The sequence below is a fragment of the Gloeophyllum trabeum genome (genome assembly GCF_000344685.1).
Source record: "Gloeophyllum trabeum ATCC 11539 unplaced genomic scaffold GLOTRscaffold_00003, whole genome shotgun sequence".
In the NCBI taxonomy this organism is placed as follows: Eukaryota; Fungi; Basidiomycota; class Agaricomycetes; order Gloeophyllales; family Gloeophyllaceae; genus Gloeophyllum; species Gloeophyllum trabeum.
This window is the reverse complement of record NW_006920412.1, coordinates 2,895,952-2,916,959: the sequence shown is the minus strand read 5'-3', so window position 1 is coordinate 2,916,959 and position 21,008 is coordinate 2,895,952. Positions and strand designations below refer to the sequence as shown.

The 21,008-nt window shown below is 52.3% G+C and overlaps 8 protein-coding genes across 8 annotated transcripts; 4 read left to right on the top strand and 4 right to left on the bottom strand.

Moving 5' to 3' along the window:
• Positions 1 to 10: 10 nt before the first annotated feature.
• Positions 11 to 4,185, top strand: GLOTRDRAFT_36981 (uncharacterized protein; the record flags this gene model as incomplete). Its single annotated transcript, XM_007864754.1, has 25 exons — positions 11 to 135; positions 197 to 491; positions 558 to 812; positions 871 to 934; positions 1,042 to 1,179; positions 1,230 to 1,246; positions 1,312 to 1,421; positions 1,475 to 1,536; positions 1,629 to 1,677; positions 1,784 to 1,916; positions 1,976 to 2,012; positions 2,066 to 2,194; positions 2,244 to 2,284; positions 2,334 to 2,443; positions 2,499 to 2,641; positions 2,700 to 2,885; positions 2,942 to 3,039; positions 3,093 to 3,211; positions 3,265 to 3,361; positions 3,413 to 3,501; positions 3,560 to 3,725; positions 3,782 to 3,829; positions 3,887 to 3,946; positions 4,007 to 4,084; positions 4,135 to 4,185. The coding sequence occupies 25 exons, from the start codon at positions 11 to 13 to the stop codon at positions 4,183 to 4,185; spliced, it is 2,700 nt and encodes an 899-aa protein (XP_007862945.1).
• A 223-nt stretch (positions 4,186 to 4,408) lies between these two features.
• On the bottom strand, positions 4,409 to 5,859 carry GLOTRDRAFT_120257 (uncharacterized protein; the record flags this gene model as incomplete). The annotated part of the gene is made up of 8 exons (XM_007865628.1): positions 5,647 to 5,859; positions 5,367 to 5,584; positions 5,216 to 5,313; positions 5,084 to 5,164; positions 4,874 to 5,027; positions 4,633 to 4,816; positions 4,447 to 4,578; positions 4,409 to 4,425 (listed from the first exon to the last, which is right to left on the bottom strand). The coding sequence occupies exons 1-8, from the start codon at positions 5,810 to 5,812 to the stop codon at positions 4,409 to 4,411; spliced, it is 1,050 nt and encodes a 349-aa protein (XP_007863819.1). The 5' UTR covers positions 5,813 to 5,859.
• A 1,816-nt stretch (positions 5,860 to 7,675) lies between these two features.
• On the bottom strand, positions 7,676 to 8,621 carry GLOTRDRAFT_73135 (uncharacterized protein; the record flags this gene model as incomplete). Its single annotated transcript, XM_007865554.1, has 3 exons — positions 7,676 to 7,993; positions 8,050 to 8,112; positions 8,169 to 8,621. The coding sequence occupies 3 exons, from the start codon at positions 8,619 to 8,621 to the stop codon at positions 7,841 to 7,843; spliced, it is 669 nt and encodes a 222-aa protein (XP_007863745.1). The 3' UTR covers positions 7,676 to 7,840.
• Positions 8,622 to 8,781: 160 nt separating this feature from the next.
• GLOTRDRAFT_127110 (uncharacterized protein) lies at positions 8,782 to 9,539 on the top strand (the record flags this gene model as incomplete). Its single annotated transcript, XM_007865553.1, has 4 exons — positions 8,782 to 8,830; positions 8,886 to 9,113; positions 9,168 to 9,215; positions 9,268 to 9,539. The coding sequence occupies 4 exons, from the start codon at positions 8,782 to 8,784 to the stop codon at positions 9,537 to 9,539; spliced, it is 597 nt and encodes a 198-aa protein (XP_007863744.1).
• Positions 9,540 to 9,780: 241 nt separating this feature from the next.
• Positions 9,781 to 11,928, bottom strand: GLOTRDRAFT_18493 (uncharacterized protein; the record flags this gene model as incomplete). Its single annotated transcript, XM_007864606.2, has 8 exons — positions 9,781 to 9,875; positions 9,931 to 10,219; positions 10,269 to 10,424; positions 10,477 to 10,686; positions 10,750 to 11,229; positions 11,282 to 11,416; positions 11,490 to 11,633; positions 11,785 to 11,928. Coding segments are annotated over 8 exons (1,653 nt in total), but the record flags the coding sequence as incomplete, so codon positions are not given.
• Positions 11,929 to 12,273: 345 nt separating this feature from the next.
• GLOTRDRAFT_73131 (uncharacterized protein) lies at positions 12,274 to 13,878 on the top strand (the record flags this gene model as incomplete). The annotated part of the gene is made up of 6 exons (XM_007865552.1): positions 12,274 to 12,610; positions 12,687 to 13,280; positions 13,330 to 13,367; positions 13,421 to 13,485; positions 13,536 to 13,660; positions 13,715 to 13,878. 6 exons carry the CDS (start codon positions 12,274 to 12,276, stop codon positions 13,876 to 13,878), a joined length of 1,323 nt encoding a protein of 440 aa, XP_007863743.1.
• GLOTRDRAFT_120253 (ATP12-domain-containing protein) lies at positions 13,621 to 15,068 on the bottom strand (the record flags this gene model as incomplete). Its single annotated transcript, XM_007865551.1, has 7 exons — positions 13,621 to 13,660; positions 13,715 to 13,993; positions 14,050 to 14,193; positions 14,257 to 14,450; positions 14,502 to 14,602; positions 14,653 to 14,861; positions 14,918 to 15,068. 6 exons carry the CDS (start codon positions 15,066 to 15,068, stop codon positions 13,923 to 13,925), a joined length of 870 nt encoding a protein of 289 aa, XP_007863742.1. The 3' UTR covers positions 13,621 to 13,660; positions 13,715 to 13,922.
• A 213-nt stretch (positions 15,069 to 15,281) lies between these two features.
• GLOTRDRAFT_137270 (uncharacterized protein) lies at positions 15,282 to 19,439 on the top strand (the record flags this gene model as incomplete). Its single annotated transcript, XM_007865550.1, has 18 exons — positions 15,282 to 15,949; positions 16,005 to 16,091; positions 16,148 to 16,242; positions 16,294 to 16,419; positions 16,481 to 16,650; positions 16,704 to 16,729; positions 16,779 to 16,870; positions 16,936 to 17,066; positions 17,116 to 17,290; positions 17,343 to 17,471; positions 17,531 to 17,663; positions 17,725 to 17,979; positions 18,039 to 18,084; positions 18,133 to 18,188; positions 18,240 to 18,304; positions 18,355 to 18,854; positions 18,913 to 19,049; positions 19,104 to 19,439. Exons 1-18 carry the CDS (start codon positions 15,314 to 15,316, stop codon positions 19,437 to 19,439), a joined length of 3,195 nt encoding a protein of 1,064 aa, XP_007863741.1. The 5' UTR covers positions 15,282 to 15,313.
• Positions 19,440 to 21,008: the final 1,569 nt, after the last annotated feature.

Below are 21,008 nucleotides of genomic sequence, written 5' to 3'. Positions count from 1 at the left end.
TTTAGGTGCGATGGCTAATACAGGAGCCAATGCGGGGAATTACCGTCTTCCGACGAACGTGAGACCGACGCACTACGACATCACTGTCCGGACGGACCTCGAGAAGCTCGCCTTTGACGGTTTCGTATCCATCGAGTGGGTTGTCTTCAACCACTATAGGTGTAGAACTAATGACCAACGATATATGGGCTTCTAGCTTGGATGTCGTGGAAGAGACATCCTCCATTGTCCTAAACTCGGCCCACACCCAACTTGGAGAAGCATCCGTTTACTCTGAAGCGTTACGGACGGAACAGATCCAGGCCTCCGCGAATGTAGACTCCACGACAGAGCGTCTTACTGTGCGATTTGGCACGCCGTTACCGGCGGGCTCCAAAGCTCAACTGCGGATCGGCTTTACCGGTGAACTCGATGGAAGCATGGCTGGTTACTACAGGTCCAAATGGACAGGCCAAGGCAAAACACAATACTATGCGTTGACGCAGTTCGAGGTTCTTATTTTGTAGTCTCCGGCAATTGCACGATGATCCTGACGCCTTCCCGTGTTTGCATTGCAGCCCACAGCCGCTCGGAAAGCATTCCCTTGCTGGGATGAGCCCCTGCTGAAAGCCACGTTTGCTGTCACTATGATCTCCCGCACTGACACCGTCAACCTGAGCAATATGCCTGCTATCTCGGAGGAGTTATACGTTCCCGGTGCATTCGCAGACTCAATGAAGAAGTCTCCTGCTCTGGCCAAGTTCCTCGCTTCTCTGGGTACCGGAGACCAAGCAGACAAGTGGAAAATCACACGTTTCGACACTACTCCAATCGTGAGTCGCTGGAAACTGCCTTCGCTGGTCGGTTTTGCTAAGGTTGGTCTTGGTGCAGATGTCAACATATATTGTTGGGTTTGCCAACGGACACTTCGAGTACCTGGAGAGCTCGTATACAAGTCCTCTGAGCGGGAAGACGCGACCACTACGAATCTATAGTATGTCGGACGCATTTCCTTGTGGTTTATACTCGCTGATCGGCCATGTCAATGTACTATTCTCGCAGGTACCAAGGACTGCATTCATCAGACGCAATTTGCCCTCGACGTCAAAGCAAAAGCGCTGCCACTATATGAACAAATGTTCCAGGTGGAGTATCCACTGCCCAAATTGGACACCTTAGTCGCTAGCGACTTTGACGCCGGTAGGTGTCCCGATGTATCATGGGGAATGTAGCTAATATATCTGCAATAGGTGCTATGGAGAACTGGGTATGTTCAGTGTGGCTGGCGTAACAGCAATATGGTCATGCATGGACATCTGACGTGTCTTACAGGGTCTGATCACTGGAAGGACTTCCGCTTTCTTGGTGGACCCTGACAAGGCCGATCTGCAAGCGAAACTGAACGTTGTAGACACTCAGTGTCACGAAGTGGCCCATATGTGGTACGTACCATGTAGCACACCTTCATTTGTTGCGAGAAGTGAAGGCAATGAAGGTTCGGAAACATAACGACTATGGAGTGGTGGGACAATCTGTACCTCAAGGAGGGTAAGGATGGTCTCTCGCTACTATAAGACTATGTTCTGACAACACACACGATTAGGCTTCGCGACTCTGGCAAGTTGATTCTCTCTGCCACCCCCCTGTAGCCACTTACTGGTGTATATTGCAGATGGGAGAAGTCATCCTTCCAAGTACGTATACGTTGGTTCCCGACAGAGCGGGATCTGATTAATCACGATTCATTCTAGACAAGTGCGCTGTCCCATTGCACTGCAAAGGAGGGTTCTTCTGACAATAAGAGCAGGATTTGGCCGGAGTGGAAGATGGAATCGCGCTTCATCAATGTCCACCTGGTTCGCGCTCTGAATTTGGATGCAAAGCTGTCTTCACATCCCATTGAAGTGGAGTGCCCCGATGCAAACAAAATCAATCAGGTACGTGAACTCATTTCGGTAGATATCGCACCATTGAGTTAGGCTTATGCGATCATTAGATATTTGACTCGCTGTCATACTCCAAAGCTGCATCAGGTGAGACATGCGAATGTCTTCGAACACTCGAATTTCTTAGAACACTCTACTAGTCCTCCGCATGCTAGCGAGTTACATGGGCGAAGATCGCTTCTTGAAAGGAATTTCCTTATACCTCAAGAAGCATTTATATGGTAATACCGTGACGAAAGACTTGTGGGAAGGAATCGCTGAGGCGACTGGTAAGCGCGTACGGTATAGTAACCGAGTTATGATTCTGAAGCCCGTTAGGCGTCGACGTCCCGAAGGTCATGGATAACTGGGTGTCAAAGGTAACGTACCGACCTTCTAGTTGATTGCAGGTCTAAAGGCAGCGTTCAGATGGGTTTCCCGGTCATCACCGTGTCTGAAACAGAGAAGGGTATCCATGTCCGCCAAGACCGCTTCCTAGCATCAGGTCCTGCGGAGCCCAAGGACAACGAGACCATTTGGTGAGGATGTCCTCTGGCTGTGATGTGCTGAGGCTGACGTCGAGGGGAATCATAGGACTGTTCCCCTTCAGGTCGTCTCTGTAAATGAGCATGGTCAAGCCGTTATAAACAGAGACGCAGTCTTGGATGTGCGGGAGAGGACCATTCCTTTTGATACCAACAAGCCTTTCAAACTCAACGCGCACAACACAGGTGTCTGTGAGTTATCGGATAGAAAAACTGCTCGCCCCGTCCACCGACATGTGTCGCTTTTCAGATCGAGTTCTCTACTCTCCGGAGCGCCTCGCCAAGATAGCTTCGGAGGCGGCCAAGGAGAACTCATTATTCTCTCTCAGCGACAGGATGGGCTTGATTCACGATGCTATAGCACTCTCCAAGGCCGGTTTTGCGAAGATTAGCAGTGCTCTCACACTGATGGACATACTGAGAAAGGAGAAAGAGTGTGAGCAATCTAGTGTGGTGATACCTGCGCGTATTACTTTCTGACGTCACCGAAAGTCCTCGTCCGTGATAGCATAGCTGATAATCTTTCTGACCTGCGAAAGATCTGGTTTGAGCATCCTGAGATCAGGGATCCCTTGGCTCAATTCGCCCGTGTAGGTGCATTTGAGACCGTTCGAAATCTAATGATCATAATGCAGCATTCTAGGAACTTTATATGCCACTAGTGGACCAACTGGGCTTCGAATACGCTCCGGATGACTCGCCCGATGTCGTCTCACTACGTACGACGGCCATACGTATGGCCAGCGTCGGAGAAGACCCTAAGTATGTGGCGTGTAACGACTGTCCGTTCGTCTTGTGTTCAGGTCTCTTCCCAGAGTCATCCAGGAATTGAAGGGTCGTTTCAAGCACTTCGTGGAAACTGGCGACGACTCGAAGATACCGGCTGACCTTCTCAGAACTACCTTCTCTGTGGTGAGTGAGGGATGCAGCGGGAAAGGAAGTTGGATGTAACATTGGTTATAGGCGGTGCGTCATGGTGGTCGTGCAGAATTCGACGCAATGAAGCATATCCTTGGTCAGCCCAAGACCCCGACACATGCTATTGCTGCTATGTAAGATCTTCCCAATACCGCCTCGTTGTCCCGCCTCACTCTGCCTAACTCCCACTAGGGTTGCCATGGGCGCTACTCGCGACTTAGAGTTAGCGAAAGAGACCCTGGACTACATGATGACACAGGCGCGGGACCAAGACGTCATGTACTTCGTCGCGTCTCTGGGTGCGAATGAGAAGTCGAGACGGCTTATGGCGAGCTTCTTCAAAGAACACTTTTGGGATGTGAGTGCATTGCTTCTTTAGTGATACTACAGCTGAGCACGACATGGACTCGGCAGTTATACAAACGGTTTGAAGGGAACTTCACACTGACGTCCCTGCTCAGGGTGAGTACTACCGCGACTGCACAAAAAATTTAACTAACTGCAATACACAACGATCAGCTGTCTCTTGCATCTCTCACAACTCAGCGTGATTATGATGAGACGGTGGACTTCTTCAAGGTCCATATCTCCATCGACTTCGCGATATCAAGCTTGAAGCTAATGCTGCTCCGATTGTAGCATAAAGACACCTCCAGATATCATCTCGCATACTTGCAGGCTCTCGATAGCATAAAGGATAATATTGCTGTTATTGAGGTACGTCACTGCTTTCTGTCATGCTGCGTGTTGATGACATCGCCCCTTAGCGTTCGACTTCTGACGTTGCACAATGGTTGGAAAGTAGGAAGAAGGACTGAGAAATGGGATTCTTCGCGCAGGTAGGGGCTGCTCCGCTATCATCGCTTGTGCAGGCGGCTGAGAGCCAGATGTAAATGCCCCTGCTGTGAGCCGCACAGAATAACTTTAGTCGTGGGCCAGCCTCCCGATCGCGCAATGCGTGCTTCGCAGGTCGCACTGTCACCAAGATAATTGATTGCTGCTTATGATATACTTACATCCCAAACATAGCGTTCTGCAATCCTAACCGGACGAGAGCCCTACGTGACGCCTTCACGCACCAGCCGTGGGTGCTAAGCAGTACGAGACAGTCGGCTGGTCATACCAAACGGTACCGTTGAGGGTCGGAGTCTCAGTGAGAATGTAATCGGTGGCGAAACTTCCCGCCGCCCATCCCGAGTAGCCCAAGATAACTGAAGTAACGGATCAACAAAAAGACTGATCGAGAATGATGCATGAGGACGTACCGTCAGCAACGGTCCTCTGGTAAGCAACTTGCTGACACAAGTACTCGATGCAAGATGCGGTGTTACCGCCCCCCGTCTCGGTGTTCAGAGCCTGCCTTCCGTTCTCGCGCAGCCACTGCGAGAGCGGCTCCCATGCCGTGTCAATGTTGTTGGTGGTGCAGTTGGCGTGCGTGCCCGAGTTGTCCTATATCATTTCCAGTGTTATTCCGACGCCGACGAGATTCTCGAACTGGTTACTCACGTAGTCGAGATACTTGTGAACATCGAAAATGAGGTTCGTCTTAGTACCGTCGGGGTTTGTCACGTTAAGGAGAGCTGCTCCAGAGCCGTCTGACCAAATGGTGGCAGCGGATGTGTACTGGTCACCAGGAAGAAGAATCAACTGGGTGGTTGCCCTGTGGGACGGTTAGCTTGGAATACCCTCGTGAAGGATGCGCCGGGGAAGACTTACCCGGCCTCGCGAATTGCGTTCACGGCGTACTGGACAGACTCAGCCCACAGGGTGACGTTGAGGTCATGCGGTTCATTCATTCTTCGCATTACCAGTTAGTACACAAAGAGGTTAGTACATGTTGTGACTCACGTTCCGAAGATGATGTTGTTGTACTGCTTGAACTCCGAGGCCAACGAGTACCAGAGGGCAGCAAACTGCTCATTGGTAGGCCCACCTTGCCCAATGATCTATGCATATCAATGAGCTACCGCCTTATTCTTGGCTTCACGGGGTCACTTACTCCGCCGTCCCAGCGAGCGTAGTTGTGGACATCGACAATGCAGCTCGCACCGGTGCTCAAACACGCTTGCACCAATGCGTTATACTTCTCGAAATTCGGTTGGTAGAGCGTGCCGCCCAAGGTGTTATTAGTGAGATATTGCCAGCCGACCGGAAGTCGGAACAGGCTGTAGCCGTCGTTCCGGACGAAGTGTTGCATTTGACCGAGTCCGTCGGGACCTGTAGAGGATGGCATACATGAGCTCGCCCGCTCGTTGTCCCCTGAAGATAGAGGTACTGACCTCCGTACTGGGTCAAGGGAGGCACGACCTGGGTAATGTCGCAGGTACCATCCGTGCCACAACCGAAGTCAAAGCCAGCAATATTGACACCAGTGTAGCGGAACTGCGCGAAGGCAGACCCGACCATGCAGGCCAGAGCTACCGCGGTTGAGGCGAGGAACTTCATGTTGTCAGTATATGACGGAGGAACTGGGGGGTCGCACCTCAGTTAACAGAGAAATGGCCCTTATTATACCCTCCTGGCCATAGACAATTACAGCTTTAAGATGTATTCGCGGAAATACCGTGAATAATCCGTACTGGGTGCGGAGACACATGCTATCCCGAGGTGCTTCCGGGTGGATCCATGGAAACACGTCAGGGACATCGGTCACGACACAGAGGAGACTCTAAACAGGCTTCACAACCTGTAGAGCCCTCGGTCCCTTCGTTCCAATCGACTGACTCCGGGATATGCTCGCCACAAAGTCGGTGCCGAAAACAGGAAGTGGGGTGGGAGGCAAATTCATGACCAACATAATCCCATCGTACTTGAGCCTGCAGTCATGATGAGTATTTACATCTGCAAGAATACATCCTCGTACGGTTTTGACCAAAAATACCCGCCCTTTCACGGGTATGAAAAAGGATGTCATCCAAGTTCCGAGGATCTCGCGGTCGATTAGATGAACATTCCAGATCACGTCACACGCAAGTATACCTACAGAAATAGGAATGCCTAGGTGAGGGAAAAGTCGCACCACCTGATTAAATGCATGGGCGAGGAAAAGGTACACTACCGGGCAGACGACGCGGCGGGCAAGCGTGACCTATGCAAATCGGACTTCGCGGCATTTCATCAATGTCGGCAAGCAACGTACTTGCACGAGAGGGGCCGGGGACGGTGGTCTGAAGTGTCAGCCTGAGTATGAGTTGCACTGTATGGAAGACGCGGCGGACTAGCACGACCTACGCATATCGGGACTTGACCGCAGAGCACCGCTCTCGATGAAGAACGTGCCTCCATATATTGATGAGGGTAGGGGGGGCGGTGGCAATCTGTCTTCTCTGCGTTCCATTGCATCAGGAGCAAAGAAGGTGGAACTTCTGTCACATCCGGTCCCGGCATAAATGCTCTTTGGCCTTTCGTGATTCAGTAACCAGGGAGCCACAAGTGCAACATTATCCACGGGGTGAGCAGAAGCTTGGATCATCAACGACTGATAACAATTCCGTGCGAAGAGAACGAACTGCGCCCCGGTTGAGTTTTCGAGTGATGACGGCGGAGCTTGGCGAGTGCAAGGCAGAGGTAAGTGGGATAGACTTCCAACAAATTCGGACGGGAGTCCACCACCATCTGCCACAGCCGCTTCAGAGTTGGCGAGCCAGGTTCTCGAATGTCTCGTTTTCGCCTGTCAGTACAAGCGCAAGGCCGCCAGAGGGTCAGCAGCGGGTTGTCATTCCAGGGGGCAGTTCAGGACCATTCTTTCCCAGGACAGTATGAGTTTGGGAGCCCTGAGCGGGGGCAGAGGAGTATCGGGCTGCAGGTAAAGCTTTGGTGCACTTCAACCTTTAACATATCAAGAAGTGTATGTCGAATGAGAAGAAAAAGCGACGTACAGCGAGTTAGTGCACGAAGGTGTCCGCCATTAGACCCCGAACTATTCCAACCTTTGGGCTCCTTGCGATGTCCACAGAATCCACTTCGAAAATCGTGGTAGTCCAATATGGCAGGCTTAATTGACATTCGCCACCCTGTCCATATGTAAGTGTCTGATATCTTGGGCCTCAATAATGTCATGTTGTCGTCCACGAGGCTGAATTATGAGCTGGGCCCGTCGGTCTGACGGCAGGTAATCGTAGATAAACACATCTTCGACAGGTAGTCTCCTACGGAAGAGTAGACGAAGCGTAAAGGTCTACTTACATGCCTTGCCGAAGTCGGCTTCTCGAAAAGGGGGAGAAGACTGGCGGGTACAAGTAAAAAATAGAGTATACTTATCGTGAAATACAGGAACATCCACACGCAGTTGCGCGTTGACATGACAAAGTCGCGACTCAGATCCATAATGCTAGTATCGATGAGCCATCAATATTGGACTAACCCTAACCCTATCGAGCTGACGACACGAAGTGGTATTACACATGCTAAACATTGTAAACTAGTGAATTAGATGAAAGCCTTGGTGACTTTAATAAAATACAGCGACCTTGATTACCACTCTTCCATACGGGTGAAAAACTTTTCTTTTGCACTCTTGCTCATGATATGAACCGCAAAATCACCTGCGTCTATCATGGCCCATGTATCATTAACCTTCCGCTTCGCATTGGGTGGTAGCGGTAAGGGTGGCTCCATTTTTAATAGCTATATTGCGCCGTAAGCCTCACTGAAGTGATTGCGTGCGATCGGATGGCACTTACTGTTTTACGGACAAGGCGAACTACAGACTCTATCGCCCCTCGCTTCTCCGTACCTTCCTTAACCTAGCAGTCACGCCTATCAGCAAGGCCAGAGCCTGCGACACGTGTACTGAACGCACCTGAGCCAGAATCAACCAATTCCATATCCCACTCGTAGGGTACAACACCCCTTCGCCTGCATACGTGCTCCCCCGTTTCCTCCGACCCTGCGGTCCCTTCGGCGGCAACGGCGGGCCAGGGGGTATCTCAGGCGGCTCGCGCACGAGCAGCTCCGACGGTTCGAGGTGAGGCGACTTGACCAGCTCTGCGTGCAGATTCTTCACTACTTCCGGTACATTTTCGGGTATCGGTGGGACCGTAGCTAAGACCTCTTTCGAAGGTAGATGTGGTGGGTTTGGACGCAAGTCGTGTGAGCGTTCCGCTTCGGCGTCTACGAACCATGGCACCGGCCGATTCGAGTTTGATGAACTTGACGGCGACGACGAAGGGGCAGTCGATAGTAATCTCACCGCATTCGGCCTCCGACGATAGGCTCTGGTCGGTAAACGAGACGCAGCGCGGAAGACCTGCATGATGTCCAGGAGGAATGAACGCAGAGTTAGCACATCACGATTGGATTTTCACGTGGGTACATATCGGTGGCTGTGCGTGATGCAGCCGTGCCTTTCGAGCAGACTTGGCAGATGAACCGCTCGCTGCCCTCCGCCGTTCCTCCACCGTGTACATTCCCCCATGGCCTGGCGAGTCAGCTTCGTAGTCTGCGTAACCTCTTTTCTTCTCGGTTAGTTTTACACTTTGTATCGTCGAATGGGACTGATAAATATACTCGCACACAGGGACCCTCTTCACGCACTGGATCGCGGACTCGCTGACGCTGTGGAAGTCGCCCGAGATCAGCGATGAGCATCTCTGGACCGCCGCGGCGTACTACTCCATCCTTGCGCGCATGCCCGAGTACCTGCTCTATTTTCTGACTGCTACAGCGTGCCTCGGCGGGATCACGATTTTATGGAGCTTGGGAGATGGGCAGGCAGGGAATTTGATGTTTGACGGGGGCAGCATCTGTGAGCCCAAGATGGATGTAATTACGAGGATGCTATTGCTGACGAGGCGTGAAGTCTTGTATGGCAGTGCGGCTGCGGTATATCTGTATTCTGTCCTCCCCAGTAAGTCCTCTGCCGCGTTTGATGTCTGAGTACCTCCAACTCAGTACTGTAGCCCTTTCCACGTTCAAATCCCTACCCCTCCACACCGCAAGCACCGTCTACCCCCCGAACCTCCGCACGCTCACCCTCGACCTCGCCTCCAACAATCTCATCTGCAGCGTCGCCCTTACCGGCATATTGCTCCTCCAAGCCGGGCGCTGGTGGGCCGAGAACAGGGACGGGAACGACGACGACGCGCCCGTCATGGACAAGCCGGAGAACGCGGATGGGGTCAGAGAGCGGACGAAGAGCGCCAAGTTACGAAAACAAAAGACGAAGAGCTAGTCTCCTCCAGAATACCACTTTCGGCGCAGGGGTCGAGCTTACCCATGTAAATGCTATGTCTAATATTGCGAGCAATGTTTCTTGGGCAATGATGGACTCTGACTGCATATACTGTCGACCGTCATTACTGAGAAGAAACTCCTTCGTCACGGATGGAATTAAGTGATGACCACAAAGGCCACGTCTATGTGAGTTGGCTGCGCCGCAAATAGTAAAGAGTATACACATATAATATGCCGAATTACTCTTGAACAATATCTTCTTTCCGGGGCTTGCTGTTCTTAAGCTCCCTCCCCTGCCCAATGATCGACTGCGCCTCATCGTCAATGACCGTCCCTACCAGCCCAAATCAGTCAAACCACACCATGCCCACCACGAAGAAAACACTCACCCAACCCCTCCTGCCTAACCAACCCCAGCACATGCTCCAGCTCGACATACCCGTCCTTGTCCACGTCCAGCTTCTGGATCACTGCCTGCCCGACCTCCTCGTCCGGCCGGTGCTTGATGACAGCCAACGCCTTCTCGAGGTCCTGCACGGAGATCCGGCCCTGCGGGTCGCACGAGATCATCTGCAGCGAGCTGCCCACGCGCTCGTCGTACTCCTGCAGCTGCTTGTCGATCTTGGTGAGCATCGTGCGGATGCGCTTCGTCAGCGCGCCGGATGGAGACTTGGGGTCCTGTGAGGGTATTAGCACGAGTATAGATGGGTGAGTGGGAGGTAAGTACCTCTTCGGCTTGGAGATTCTCTTCCATTAGAGCCCGGAGTTCGTCGCGTTCTTTGAGGACGCTAGACTTAGCCGAGAGCAACTGGAGCGCCTCGCCCAGCTCCTTCAACTGCTCAGTCGTCATGCGAGCTTCCTCGACAGGTTTCTCCGGTTGCAGCTACATAAGACATCGTCAGCAACGTCGATCACACACGAACAAGCCGCCCTACCTCGGTGTCAGGCAACAAAGATTGAGCCAGACGAGCTTCCTCCTCCCGCTTGGACCGCTCGTCTGCCTCCCTCTTCGCGCGACGAGCGGCGTCCTCCTTTTGCTCCTGCTCCTCTTCGTCCTCGATGAGCTCCTCCTGTTGTTGCAGTACCTCGAGCTTCTGCTTGTAGCTGGCCTTGTCCGAGTCGACTTCAAGCTCAGCTTCGTTCAGCTGTAATACGCAACCGGTTAGTTTCATACCAGCCAACAACAATGAATCAGATTTTAAACGTACCAGGGTGTCAGGCAAGCCGCTAAGCACAGCCTGCAAGCTCTGAATGATCGCAGTCTTCCCATCCTCGTCCTCACCAGGCATCCGATCAAAATTAAACGCCCGTCCCAGGATAAGTAGCACGCCCGACACGCGATTATGCAAATGCAGCTGAATCCACGCCGCCAACTCGTCCCTCAGCCGCCCCGGACTGACACCATACGTCCTAATCCCCCTCGCCTGGCACGCCGCCTGCAGCTCGGGGATCGATAGCTCCTTCACGCCCTCCCTGTCGATAGCCTGGTCGTCGCGCCGAATCTGTAGTAACCGCGAGCGGATCGCGCCACGCAGGAAGTTGTCCGTGCCGAAGGCGTTGATGCCCATGTAGCGGCACATAGAGACGAGCTGCGGGCGAGAGAGGTTGTCCAGCGTGAGGTCATCGTCGAAGAGCCGCGCGACGTTGATGATGTCCTGGGTGGAGGGGGATTCGCCTGTTGACCGTACCTACGGGAGGGGGAGGTGAGATGGACGAAGGGAGGAGTGGAGAGGGCAGTACCTTGCGGAAGAACTCCTTGAATGCGTCTGAGCCGACGATGTGCGCGTTCGCTTTCAGACCGGATTCTCGGAGCGTTTCTTGGAGGAATTTAGCCATTTCTAACCGGACACGCAGCAATTTGCGTTGTTTTTCTTCCTTCATTGCGTAGAAGTTTGTGTTACATAGTCAGCGCCATTGTACGGACCCAGTGATACAACTGTTTACTCACTGCCGCGAATTTATCTTCGAAGGTGGACGGGAGCATGTTGGGGAACAGCTTGAGTGCAACGGGTAGCAGGAATTCCATGAACGGGACAATCACGAAGACCGCGAAAGGGATCAACCGCAGCAGGTCTGAGGTGGTACGTCTAAGCTAAGGGGAGACGAAATCCAATCCAATGGTAGCTGTCTGTGAATCACGCAAACGGGGCAGAGTGTCATACGAAACGTACCTGTCTCCGTTCTCTGCGAGTCAAGGTCTCTCCGTGCAGTAGTTTCCATTGCAGTCGCGCTGAAATGCGCACTTCCGACACCAAGAGCTTGGAGCCATGCCAATAGTGTTGCGCTTCATGCTTGACCTTCTTCCACACTCTGGTCAGCACAGGCTCTTTCGTAGTTGTGTCTTTTGGTGCTGGTGGACTGGGTTTTGGGTCGGGACTCGAACCTGGGTCCGCAGGCACGGACGCTGCCTGGTCGCTTGCGAACCGTATTGACGAACGGTGCACTTGCACTACAGCTGCGTTCGGACGTGCAAGAACGAGCGAACCGGTTGGCCTATGACCGCGCGTCGCCGCCACAGTGTACCGCGCGATATGTCGCGCTCCGACATGTTGACGAGTAATAAGAGAAGGTGAGGGGCGCGGCAGCCATAGAGACATAAGAATTGTAGAGACGAAGGCAAGAAATTCGGATTACATGCGGGGATGCTCGGCAGCGCATTTCATCATTGCTTCGGCCGCGGTGGCTGTTTGCCTTTGTTTTTCGTGACAACCTCCGACTCTCATCTCTCTGCGATGGCGACGTCGACGACGACGGTGGCTAGTATACATGACCCTTCGAGTGCGGAGTACAAAAAGGCAAGGAGGAGATATCTGAAGACCACACGGAACAGGGACAATCGCGTCGATTACGAATGGACTCCTTTCAGAGCGGCGGAGAAGAAGTATAAGGCGCGGTTTCCCCCTCCTGATCTATCAAATGTGCTAGACCTAGCCACGCTGGACGAAAGCAGACGGGAGGAACTTGCCCAAGGCGGATGGGTTGGTCGGTCAGATGCTGTCGAGTGGAAAGTGATCAGGCTTTCGGAAAGTAACTCTGGTCGAAAGGCGTACACTATTCCCCGCATACCCGGTGCGGATGGCTCCATTTCGGTCGAGGATATGTATGTATTCATTGTTGTTGTGTATGCGCTCTTCGCCTACAAAAGGACTCGTCATCTTGCCATCGTATATCTCGCGCGAGGCGCAGCGAGACATGATACGATGGAGTCTTCGCGATCACGCAAGATACCCAAATGAAACGAACCTCGATACGCATTACATCGTTCCACAGGAGGGCATCTGGAATATATCCCTAAGGTCCCAGCAACGGGACGGCCAAGAGGAAACGATACACCCTCGGGCGTCCTGCAGCTCCCAGCCTCCTCCGGCTGAAATACCAGAAGACACCAAACCGGGGCCTCGGAAGCTCATCTCGAACCCCCCAGCTTCACCTGACACCTTCCAGGATATTGCAACATCTCCAAAGGCCCCCGCTCCGCCGTCAAATACGGTCGCGCCGGCCCCCGCATCCAGCGTTGTCCGTAAACTCAGGTGGGCAAACATAGGATGGTCCTACCACTGGGGCAGCAAGCAGTATGACTTCTCGAAAGGGAAAGCGGAGGTAGACCCCGTCTTACGCGGGGTGTGCAGAAGGATTGTCCAGAGCATAGAATGGGCAGATGTATACGCCGAGGACGATAGTTCGCAAGAGGGTTGGGGGCCAGAAGGGCCAGACTGGATGTGTTGGGACGAAACTTACGGTAAGTGCGGGTTAAGCGTGATCGATGCAATGCCAATGGCGTGCGCTAGATCCCGACGCTGGTATCGTGAATTTCTATCAAACGAAGGTGTGTTCTAGTACCGGCGTTCCCATGTATTTTGCATCTCATTGGGATTGAAGGATACACTTATGGCCCACGTTGATCGCTCAGAGGTTTGCGCCACTTCACCTTTGGTCTCCATTTCGTACGTCATCTCCCATGTACCACTCCTCCCTTACTGATGCGTGGATCCAGGCTTGGCAACGCCGCCATATTCCTCATAGGCGGACTGACTCGGGACACAGAGCCCACCGCCGTCCTCCTGCGCTCAGGGGACGTAGTCATCATGTCCGGGCCCGCATGCCGGAGAGCATACCACGGTCAGTGTACCCGCTCCCTCGTATCTCCATCGCAAGCTTACAGACGACCTATAGGTGTACCACGAATCCTAGAGAACACCCTACCCACCCATCTTGAAGAAGGGGACGACGACTGGGCCGTGTACGCGGATTACATGCAGACCTCGAGGATAAACGTGAACGTTAGACAGGTCTTCCCGATAGGTTTCACTCCTGACTTGCCAAACGACAAGAAGTGATGACGAGTGTGTTTTGATATTACTGTGACTATACGAGATGTGCTCTATATATTACACAGAAGGCAGGCTGCGCTGGCTAACTGGCGGCGGATATCATGATAGTCTACGTCGTGAGCTGACAAGGTGAAAATGTCAAGAGGCGGCTGCATTGAATATGATAGGGCGACTTACAATCCTCTACCTCACCCCACTTCTCAATTTGGCTGTTTACCTCGACTGATGCAGCCAGGGCTGCTTGCTCGGCATTAAGATGCTTTTTAACGAGGCCCAGTCCAATGATGAAGGACTTTGTCGTGTAAGTGGTGCGTTCCATAGCTGCAGACGTAAGATCATTATACGAGCGCGGGAGCGAAGCAAGAGGGGAAGGCAGAGACATACCAGCAAGCTCCCAAGAATCAAGCTCGGCTAGCACATTTGCGAGCTTCTCAGTCGTCTCTGGTGGCTGAGTGCTGGAGAGGACGGAGAAGAAGGTATGGATGGGGACGTCGAAGGTTGCGCGAGCCCAATCCAGTAACGGGTCCCAGTGGGCCTTTTGTAGACGGGCGAGCGCCTCAGGCTCCAGTTGGTGGAAGCTAATAGTCGATTAGAAAATGACCCGGCCATACAGATGAATGAGTACATACCAAACAGTGTCGGTATCCAGATACTTTATCAGAGCTTCCCGAATTTCCGTACGCGACTTTGGATCCTTCGCAGTGTCAATGGCTCTGGCTGCCAACGAAGTCTGGAATAGGTGAGTAGATGGGGCGATGCCGAGACGCTCGTTGGACGCACCATTGGCAGAGCATGCGACTTGAGGACCGTCTCTTGATTTTCCCACTCATTCGCAATCAGTGTAGCGACGAGGCTCTTATTCTTGGGCAACACCAGCGGGTTTCCCGAAGGCGTCTTCAGAGCCCTCTTGTCGAGAGTAACCGCGAGCCCGCCATCTCGCTCCTGAATGTCAACCGTCTTCCAGAACCGCTTCAACGTCGCTTGGGCGCCTTCCAACACGTAGTCAGGTTCAAGCGCTCTCGCAACTCAGATCCAAAGCACGTACGATTCGTGGCGGTCGGGGGTGCTCCCTGTGCAGCGCCGGAAACGGTGGCATAGCCTCGTTGCTTTAGAAGTGCATGTCTCAGTACAGGTCGAGCATCCGGGAACCGCGCAGCGGAGACGATTCGTGCAGGTGACAGTCGTGAAGTCTGCATCAGCCACAGTTGTTCGCCGAGAATTTCACCAAGTCCCTTTCATCACGTGATCGCTTCGCGCCTGATGTGGCAATGGCCCTGGGCTTTGTAGTACATGACATGTGGCGCCCCGCATTTTGACTTAGAACTCGCCTGCCGGTTTCTTGATCATCGCTGCGTTCATTTCGCGGAGCTATCGCATTGTCTATTATTCTACGCATTGCTACACTAAGGATAATATCGTCCCTCGCAAGTGAACGCATACGATGCCCCCAAAGCACGGGTCTGCTCAAGGGTCTGCTTCGAGAGGGCAGTCTACAATTTCCTCCTTCTTTTCCCCGCGATCCTCTCCGGCCAAGCAGAAGAGCTCGCTAAAGCGTGGTGTAACCACTGTGATTGATCTGACGTCGGACGGAGAGGGAGAGGATCAACGGACTCCCAAAAGACCTCGGGTCAGTCAGACTAGCCCGGCTTCGCCGTACTTCCAACAAGGATCATCCAAGGATACCACTGCGGATCCGGAGGAGTGGGCCTTCCGTCAATCACAAACCCAGCACGCTGACACGGAGCCTCGGTCAGCTGCGGACGAGAAGGCGCGTCTGGCACGACGAGAGGCGTTCAAGAGGAAGCTGCTTGGCGAAAACAATCTATTTGTGCAGAGACAACGCGCGCTGGACGGACACAATTTAGAGGATGGTGAAGCTGGTGGAGCAGAGGAAGAGCACCCGGGGAGGGAGTCGTCTGGAGACGAGTCCGACAATAAGTTGAAAGAGCTCCTCAGCCATTTCGAGATGGACAGCCAGAAGAAGAAGGGTAATCGCAGCAAAGGCAAACCAAAAGCTCGGCCGAAACCCAAGGAGTTAGGACCCATGGGGGAGCCTTGGACGGACTTAGAACGTCAGGTATGTTATCCCATACACAACGAATACCGCAGTCGCTGAGATAATCACGCACCAGGTCCATGAACTGAAAGCTAAGCATAAGGATACCATTCTCATGATAGAAGTTGGATATAAGTACGTTTTCTTCGGGGAGGATGCTAAGGTGACCAGTTGCGGCATTCTTCACGCCGAGCTTCTCAGCTCAGCTCTTGATTATAGGTCGCTTCCAAAGAATTGGGCATTGTGTGCTATCCCAAAGGGAACTTCTTCCGAGCCTCGATACCCGTGGACAGACGGGAAGTCCATCTGAAGAAGTTGGTCCTGATGCTAGTTCTGTTTCTTCGTTTCACTAACTAGAACAATAGATTGTTGGCGCAGGGACACAAAGTAGGCATCGTTGACCAGACAGAGACTGCTGCACTCAAGCAAGCTAGCGACACCCGGAATAAGCTCTTTAGTAGAAATCTAAGCCATCTATACACTGCAGCCACGTAAGATACCACTGACCTCTCCTCGACTCAGCTTCCGGCGAGCTCATACCACCGCACACAGTTACGTCGATGATTTAGACTCAGTAGATGATTTAGAACGCTCTTCTGCTCCGTCCCTTGTCTCTCTGGTCGAAGAACGGATGGGAGGGATGGGTACCGACGAAAGGGTAGGCATTGGCATGGTTGTCATATGCCCAAGTACTGGTGATGTGATATGGGATAACTTCGAAGGTTAGCTCTCGAAAAGATCTACAAAAGGTGTTTTGTATATTAAGGGATTGTAGATTCACATATGCGTATTGACTTGGAGGTAAGTCATGTTATCTTGATCGCTTCTACGTTCCGCTAAAGGAGGGCAGACAAGACTTTCGCATACACGGCCTATGGAAATGCTGCTTCCTGCGGGTAGCCTAAGCGAACCGACAGAGAAGATGCTGAACCACTTCGTCAGGTTAGTGCTCGGGCTCCTGTGCATCTGTATGCTGATCGTGATCTACAATGTCCTCGTAGTCATAGTCCAGAAGGCCGGAAGGTCCGAACCGAGCGTACCAAGGACACCATGCCGTATTCCGAGGCGTTTAACCTAGTAACTTCTTTCTATACCGAGAACTCCAACATTGTCGGAGCTTCAGATAGTTTCAAGTCAGGTAGGTTTTGCATGTTCCGCGCTGGTCGACTAAATAACTTTTCATCCAGGTCAGCTGTTGGCTACTGCGATGGCATTCCCGAAGCGTGTCATCATTGCTCTCGCCCATGCTATCAAGTATCTTTCAGATTTCCAGCTAGCAAAAGTCCTTATTCGAACCGAGTTCTTTGATGAGTTCTCCAAGCGAACGACTATGCTGTTACATGGCAATACCCTGACCAACCTGTGAGAGTTTTCGCTGCTTGTAACGTCACTGTCCCGCCTGAATCGCAGGCAGGGAGATATATAGGAACGAAACAAACTACAGTGTCAGAGGATCCCTGCTGTCGATCCTGGATCGCACGCGGACAAAATTTGGATCTAGGATGCTCCGTCGCTGGATAGGTCAACCACTAGTTGACTTAGGGTATGTACCTACTCTTTTGTATTCCCATTCCTCGTTGACGGGTGTCGTCCAATCCAAAGACTCTTACAGGAGCGGTTTGAAGCCGTTGAGGAAATCATCGGGAACCAGTCACCGCGCCTTGTCGCCTTAGGCGAGCTACTGAAAGGTCTACCGGATCTCGCCAAAGGCCTAAGCAGGATTCAATATGGCTATGTACGTTACATATCCCGAGGCTCCCGTGTATGCTAGGGGAGCCGGGCTGATTCCAGGCTAGTGTACGCCCAAGGAGCTGGCGATTGTGCTTCGAGCTTTTCAGAAGGCTGCACTCGCCTTCCCGTCCGCAGATGCTACCGAACCCGCTCAGTTTAGGTCGAAACTCCTGCAGGATATTCTTACAGCGCTGCCAAGATTGCGCGAACCCGTCCAGAGTGTGCTAAGCGAAGTATCCCTGAAGATTATGGAGGCGGGTGACAAGGAAGGGATGTGGCTTGACGCGGATAAATATCCGGACATTGCGGAATATGCCGCTGTAAGTGTCTCACCTTTGGTATCCACACCCTATAAGCGAACCTACAATCATCACTGTAGGCCGCTCAGGCTGCGGAAGCAGAGTTGACGGAGGAACTGGAGTCAAGTGAGTGCACAAGATGCTCGTGTCAATGCTTTGCTGATTTCACGGTAGTTCGTAAGGTGTTAAAAAAGCCGTCTCTCTCATGGACTACGGTAGCCAATGAAGAGGTGCGTCCTGAGCATTGGGTACAGCTTTGACGCTCATGCTCGCACCCGAAGTACCTGGTTGAGATTCGGAAGGATGAGAATCGCAACATTCCAGCCACTTGGCAGCTCATATCAAGGTGATCCAAACTCATCTATGTCTCTCGACTATTTGCTAAGCTAGATACAGCACGAAGTATTGCAGGAGGTACAGAACACCGGAAGTAAAGACGAAAATGCTACATCGCCAGCAATATATAGAAGCTCGTCAAGAAGCGGCCAAAAGGGCGTTCAAGTCCTTTCTACAGGAGATAGCTCAGAAATATTATGGGATCTTCCGCGATGTTGTCGCCAAACTAGCTACTGCTGACTGTCTCTTGAGCCTGGCCTTGGTTGGCCTCACGCATGGTTATGTGCGACCCGAGTTCACAGAGGATGACACCCTAGAGATCGTTGGAGGAAGGCATCCTGTGATAGAGCAGTTACGCGACCAGCCTTTCATCCCTAATTCTATCTGTCTTGGTAACCTCGAGGCACGGAGCAAAATCATTACAGGACCGAACATGGGTGGGAAAAGCTCCTGCGTGAAGATGATTGCGGTCATCACTATTATGGCGCAAATCGGTTCATTCGTCCCTGCCAGTCGCGCTCGGATGGGCGTAGTTGACGGAATTTATACCAGGATGGGTGGTACGTATTTGCCCGTCTGTACCTTCTGTTGTTCAGCACCCTTGACATCGTACTCCAGCTTCTGACGAGATCATGAAAGGTCGGTCAACCTTCATGGTCGAGATGACAGAGACGAGTGAAATCCTCCACTCGGCTACCCCTAAGAGTCTGGTAATTGCTGATGAGCTCGGCCGGGGCACTTCCACTTTCGACGGAGTGAGCAGAAAATAATCGCTGCCTCGGCATGTGCTAATCTTTATGATCTTATAGATGGCAATTGCTCATGCCGTATTGCAACATCTTGTCGAGTCTGTCAAATGCAAAACCCTTTTCATCACGCATTATCCCTTGGTGGCTACTGAAATCGAGAAGCAATTCCCTAACTTTGTGCAGAATTTGCATATGGGTTTCACCGAGGAGAGTAGAATTGACGGCTCAACCGATATCACCTTCCTATATCAACTCAGTCCCGGTCTGGCTGAGGCGTCCTTCGGCATAGAATGCGCTAGACTGGCCAACCTACCGTCCAAGGTTCTTCACGTTGCGCGACAGTCTGCTGAGAAATTGCGCAGCCAAGTGGAGGAGCGAACACGAATCAATCAGTAAGAGTCCCGCCGAGCTTCTGGTCGCTGGTTGACAATCGCTATTTTCAGGACCAAAATTCTGGCGCAACTCATTACGCAGGCCCTATCGTCGACGCGTTCCTTCGAACGGAATCGAGTACTGTCTAGCCGCCTCCGCTATGCGACAGCAACGGGCGACCGGCAATAATATATTGAGTCAGAACCTCATTCTCATCTTTCTTTCACCCACAAATCTGGGTTACCTCTGGTTACCAGATGATCTGGCCCAATACTGTCTAGGAGTCCCTCAGGCAGACGTGTTTCCTGTCTTGATATCAGAAGCACTCCTGAATAGACATGGGAATATCTCATGTTTGGTGTTTACAGCCTGATGACTGACCACTCCATTACAACATAAGGATCCTTGTTTCCCAGAAATAAGCCGAAAAAGTCATCCTCTCAATTTCGAGCAGAAGTCGGGCTTGTACCTCGACCTTCCCCCCTTCACCCAATATACCATTCCACAAAGCCGCGCAGCTACAAGGAGAGTGGGAGAACATGCTGTACCCCTTCGTGAATACGTATGTCGCCATCGGAACCGGTCTGTCATTCATGAGGAATTTCCTGAAGCGGGCAGGAGGCTGGCTCTGATTATAATGATAGTTCATCCACATCGTGGATTGGCACAGTAGGTCTGGTTTTCCAGGACCGGAATGGCTATCCGGCCAAGTATTATCCCGCTCGTCTTCCGGCAGGGCCGCTTTTCCTAAGCTGAATGTTGTTTCTTCAAATGGGTCCCATGAAGTTGAAGCTAAAACCTCAGGGACGTCCTCGTCGTCGCACCTAGTCATAGTATGACTGTGTGCGACGACGCGACTCAGGGCCCCCCGTCGGTTTGGGTTTCATGGAGGCAGGATCGACGGCCGCAGGGAAGTCTATTCTTCGGTCTGATAGACTAGCCCTGCGTATCTCTCCAAACCCCCTGGCTTTCCGTTTTCCTGAATGCATATGTGCACCTTGAGACCCATACGTAAATGCTGATTTTGACGACGAATACGGTAAGCCTAGCTCTAGCAAATGGCCTTCCCACTTCATGCAAGGTATGCATATCGCCCTCCACTACTCAGGGAGTGTCTTTCTTCCTCGGCTTGATCTGTTCTTCAATTGGCCTAGTCTCCACACACTGGCCGCTGCATGTCGCGAGGTGTTGGGTTTCCAGTCCTACCTAGTGCACAGAAGACGCCGCAAGAGCACCTGGACTCAAATTATCGGAATGGGCCGGACCCCCTGGTACGTACGCTCGCGACGGCGGTAAACGTATTTCTAGGCGAAGTTATAGAATTGATTGTTATTGGACAGCGTTACTGGTGATGAATCCAACTAAGATTTCGCGAGACCTTGTGGAGAATCGGTCGTCCACTTGCTCCAGCCGGCTCGAGCTAAGAGCTGCTGCGACATGGTGCGTACCGTGGCACTGCCTCCTCTCGTCTGCAAGTCCTTTCTTGGAACAGCAGCCGCTCCGGAGAAGCCTTCTATCAGGTGAACGACCGTCTACGTTACGTCACAGTGGTAATGGCACGACTCGCCGACCATTCAACACAAAGGAATAGCC